Source organism: Ruditapes philippinarum, unplaced genomic scaffold (assembly GCF_026571515.1).
Source record: "Ruditapes philippinarum isolate M1 unplaced genomic scaffold, ASM2657151v2 ctg1836_1_1_1_1, whole genome shotgun sequence".
NCBI lineage: Eukaryota > Metazoa > Mollusca > Bivalvia > Venerida > Veneridae > Ruditapes > Ruditapes philippinarum.
In genome coordinates, this window is record NW_026859211.1 from 86,140 (window position 1) to 91,551 (window position 5,412).

The following is a 5,412-nucleotide window of genomic DNA, read 5'->3' on the forward strand; positions in this document are numbered from 1 at the left end:
GTTTCATTAAAATATTTTCAGTACTTTTTGCGTTATCGCGGGATCCAGTTTTGTGGACGGACGGACTGACGGACGGACAGACGGACGGACGGACAGACGGACAGACGGACGGAGGGTAAACTAAAGTCCCCTCCGGTAAACCGGTAGGGGACTAATAAATGATGACTTTACAAACACGAACTTACTTAATAATTGAAATTTTGTTTTCAAACTTTACAAACAATGATTTAACGGGAAAGTGTTAAAAGAGAAGTTGATGTAGATTAAACAGAAATTGAAAAACGGAAAGATCTCATTGGACAAAATATAATTTCAACCACTAAATGCTGATGTAAGACAAAAAACAAAAGAAAACAAACATATATAGTATTACATAAAGACATGTATTTGCGTATATTTGTCTTAAGTTGATTTCTTTTTTTCTCCTCAATTTTTGCAACATTGTAAAATAACCAGCTTATTGCGTTAAAGTTACATATCGTCGGCGCTTTCTTTTCTATTTTCCATCATTTTTTTTGCTCAAAACAATTATCTGATATTTGTTTAATTACTTTAAATTATAATATCTTGTCATGTTACACCACAACAGAATTATTTTCTCTTAAATTACAAAACCGTTTTAATGTTGGTTTTGACAAGTCAAGTTGCATTAAATGGCAAAACGGAATACGTGAAATTTGTTGTTCGAATACAAAACGCTGTAAATATGACGTCAGTCGCGGTTAAATTCTACGAAAAACATGTTTCTGTAGTCAGTTTTAAAATCCGGATCACGTGAGGTCAAGTTTAAATAATGCTTATAAATACAGTGTCTCTTGCAGGATTAATTACTTTGCGATTTGCGAGGGAACAACAAAGGTAAGTTTCTTTTAATCATATTTTTTTCAGCATAAAATCAACATAATTATGTAGTAAAACAATGATTTTTTCAATGAAAATATTGTTACAGCGGAATTGCACTACTACTTTTTAAACGAATCTAAATATAGTGCGCGCTCTTATTCAATTTTATTTTGTAAAAAATTACTAACGTACATTAACCTGTACATAACACCACTATGTTCAGCAGAGTACTATACTGCTAAATTATGTGTAAAATATTTAGTCAGTTTGTATGGTAAAAAGATGTACGATATAAACAACATCAACTAAATGAGTACATTTCAAAATGATATACAAGTATGTTTATGTTAGCTTTGTTCATTTTATGGACACAACTTTAATTTGCTTACTTGTTATCCAATTAATTTAAAATTATACATAGCAATTTAAATGACACCAAAATGACTGCTTCTTAAGCATATATTTGAGCCGCGTCATGACAAAACCAACATAGTGGGTTTGCGACCAGCATGGATCCAGACCAGCCTGCACAGTCTGATCAGGATCCATGCTGTTCGCTTACAAACCCTATTACAAGTAGAGAAACTGATAGCGAACAGCATGGATCCTGATCAGACTGCGCGGATGCGCAGGCTGGTATGGATCCATGCTGGTCGCAAACCCATTATGTTGGTTTTGTCGTGACACGGCTCATATACAGCCAGTACTCGCACCAAAGTGGAATAAGGAGGCTGTAAGAGAATCTTACCTGTGGCGGGATTCGAACCTAAACATGTATGATTAGAAGAAGTACGGCGCTTTATAGCGTTACACTATACCCTTTACTTCATTGTTTAGCATGATAATTTTCTTTATTTATTTACGCTGTAAATAACTTATTGCAATGGCGGGTTTTATTATATTTAAAATAATTCAACATTATAACATGATGGGTAATATTGTACATTGTGATGTGATTCGCTCGAGCCCGCATAACGAGAAGGGATGCATCAAGCCATTAGAACGGTACACTGATGCAGGTATCTTTTCTTCACATACGTTATCCGTTCCGTAAAAGTGCGGTAAAGGGAATCGGAACAAAACTGAAGAAATTACATTTTTAACAAGTTTATTGGCGTGATGTTTAGTTAAACAGGCGTATGCATTTAAAGACAGTACATGCGCATGATGAAGGAAGACAGCGTGAAATATTGAACATCCGATCTGGATTTGTTAGTACATGTTCATGAATTGCATGGTCATTTATTGAAAATGACAATATTTTCATCAGAAAGCGTATGGGTAAATAAAAAAGATCATAATTTCATCACAACTTTAATTATTATATTGTCATTTGTATTTGTTTTGCTTTTCTTTACAGACGTATTTCATCAAAATGTATGTCAGCACGGTTATTTTTCTATTTTGCGCCTGCTTTATGAAGACAAGCGAGGCTGGGCGTTATACGGGACGTGATATAGTACCAAAAGGACCCGGAGGTAACGGAGGTTCCCCTGGTGGTGTTATTCCCGATGGTAACGGAGGTTCCCCTGGCGGTGTAATTCCCGGTGGTAACGGAGGTTACCCTGGTGGCATGACACCTGATAATACTGGAGGCCCTGTTGGACCTATCCCTATCCCAGGAGGTATAGGGGAGTGCCTTGCTATTGTTCCTTTTCATAGACAGCTGGCCGACTTTGCTTTACAGGAAATGGGAACTGGATATATCTTGCGTGAGATTCTTGGAGTACGCACAAGTGTACGTATCCCACTTTGTCTCAAATGTATATTGCTGTCCGTGATCTGAGTAGGCCGTTGGTTTCAAATCACTTGCCCTTTACCACTGTGGGTTTGAACCCCGTTTGTACACCAGGTTCGTTCTTGTGAGGAAACTATCTTTAGCAAGATAACGGATCGTTGGTAGTTCTATACTAGGTGTTCGTTCATGCTTGAAATTATGCCCGAGGTATTCCTCCATCAGTAAAGCTGGAAGGTGGAATGTCATCGTATGATTTTACAAACGCTCAACCAAAATAAAAAATTAAAGAAATAAATAAATAAAAGAAATAAAATAAATATAAAAACAAATAAAATTAAAAAAAACACATTTTTTTATGTTGGATGTTGCTGAATGTGTGTAATGGGATTGTTTTATATTTTGGAAGGACATGCTTGAGAATGAAAAGAATAGTTTAACAATTTATATGTTATATAGTTTTAAGTTATCATCAAATATTTTATTTTTGTTTTAGATCGTGGCAGGTACCATGTATCATATGGAGTTATATGTAGCGACCTCTTCAAACGCTGTAAGTTGATCTTAGACCTTGACTTCCTTTATCAAAACGGCAGTTAATGTTCTTGAAATTTACATACAAATTTAGATTTATACTTTAAATGAAATGTAAACAGTGTTCTGAATCAACTTTTAGTGTTGCATGGCTGCAGTGTGCATTCAAAGTGTTGACATCACTTTACATATCTATACATTAAACAGTTTTTATTTTACAAAGTAAAGATATTACGCATGAAGGAAGTTCTAATTGCAGACATATCTGTTACCGTTGTATATGACAAGTTCATTGTAAAAAAAAGGATTACAAAGTTAACGAAATTATTCATTCAAGAATGACATAAACATTTTTATATATTATTAGTTTTGTAAAAATGTACCGTGTTTTTAGGTTACAAAATGTCTGCACTGTGACGTGAAAGTCGTGCATCAGCCATGGCTGCCAAAACAACTTGTCCTCCACAGATACCAGTGCAAAGATACATGTTGCCGTGGAAATGGCGCACCGAGACCCGATGACAAATCTTATTGATAGTAAAGAAACACATTTGAATTATATTTACATATTGATACAAGTGTAATAAAGAACAAGAACCTTCCTCGTTTCTGTCTTTTTGGTAGGAAACATAAAATATTTGTAATGAAATCTCCAAATTACTGGCTTGCTCCATAATGTAAACACCATAATAACACTATCCCTTTGTCAAACTGACTTTATTATTAGCCTGATGGCGATATAGAATTTACCTACACGACCAATGCAGACCAGGATCGGACGGCACTGATTGCTTTTTGGCCAATACATGTATGGAAATTTTACATAAAAATGATGAAAGATGTTGTCCAGATTTAAAGATGCCCATTTAAGACATTTAGGATTAATTCTTAAACGATGGACGGCACTTTGAACAATATCGTGTTTTGTAAGGTTTCGTCCTTTCTGTTATCAAAAGGATTTTAATAAAGATGAGTTAAGGACCAAGTCCGTATGGCATTTTATATACTTACTTTAATGACATATGTTTCCCTTATTTTACCTAACTCAGACCAGTCACTTTAGTTTTCCTAACTGTACCTTTACATGCGATGAAAAAGACGGTGCAAGATTTTTTTTAAACTTCTGGCGTTGTATTGTATTATATACACTTTTAATTTGATATCGTCTTCAGCAAGATTTTATCATTGTCAAACAATGCACATAAGATATCCTTATAACAGTCGTGCACCTTGTACAGCTCTAATTTGTTAATATATCTGTTAAAATGAATTAAATGTATAACTTATTTCCTCATGTTGATGTGTTACCCCTGTGCATAAACATCAAAAATGTTTATATAACAAAGCTTAATTACATTTTAATTTGTCACATATATATTTTCTATACAAGTAGCATAGGTAACCAAAACTCGTGAATACTGTTTATCAAATGTATAATGACTATAACAAGTGAGATAAGTCTTCCAGCCGTGGTCAATCCATTTTCATAAAGTGTAAATATTTTTATGTAAAATATACCATATAGTTTACTAAAATCAAAGATATTCATTACACGAACCGTTTCCAAAGAACAGATTTGTTTTAAATGAAACACAAAAGCGAACATCAAAGTTTAAATTAAATAAAATGATGTGCTTGCAAGCTTGAACTAATCTATTCTAATAAAGTAATCATTTCTAGTTGATCAACAGTTGACAAAAACTAATATCATTTTGTTGTATAAGAAGATAAATCATGATTAATATAATCTTCGTCGTCGTTACGTTACGTTTCTAAAGTCACGTAACGTTTGTAAACGACCGAACAAAAACGCATATGAAATTTGCAAATCATCAATATGAAAAGCACGAGCCAACACTGTCAAATGTTCATTTTAAGAGGAGAAAAAAAGTTTTAAGTCAGATTTGATAACAGTTGATGGCGTGTAAGACGTTCATAAACGAAAAGTGAGTAAAAAAAGTGACATTAAGTGTTTTTAATTCTGTGAAAATGTCTGTTTGCAACTTTATGAGGTAACAACACATCATTATGTGTTAGATTATGAATATTTTATGAAATAAAAATTCTTCATTCTTCCAGACATTTCATTAAATCTGTCTTTGCACAAAAACAATAATATTTTCCAATTTTATCAATTTGGTAAACTGTTTTTTGGTAATAAATTTCTCATTCAATAATTGATCAATAATTAGAATTAATCAATAATTAGACAGTATAAATATCTTACTTAATCAAGTAAAAATTTTCAAAATGCATTCCACTTCAAATAAATATAATTATAAACCAAGCCTAAAACTTGT

At 33.2% G+C, this 5,412-nt stretch overlaps 1 protein-coding gene across 1 annotated transcript; it reads left to right on the top strand.

Annotated features, from left to right (window-relative positions):
* Positions 1–703: 703 nt before the first annotated feature.
* On the top strand, positions 704–3,714 carry LOC132755615 (uncharacterized). The gene is made up of 4 exons (XM_060746506.1): positions 704–858; positions 2,204–2,581; positions 3,075–3,131; positions 3,507–3,714. The coding sequence occupies exons 2-4, from the start codon at positions 2,219–2,221 to the stop codon at positions 3,645–3,647; spliced, it is 561 nt and encodes a 186-aa protein (XP_060602489.1). The 5' UTR covers positions 704–858; positions 2,204–2,218; the 3' UTR covers positions 3,648–3,714.
* The last annotated feature ends 1,698 nt before the right edge of the window (positions 3,715–5,412 follow it).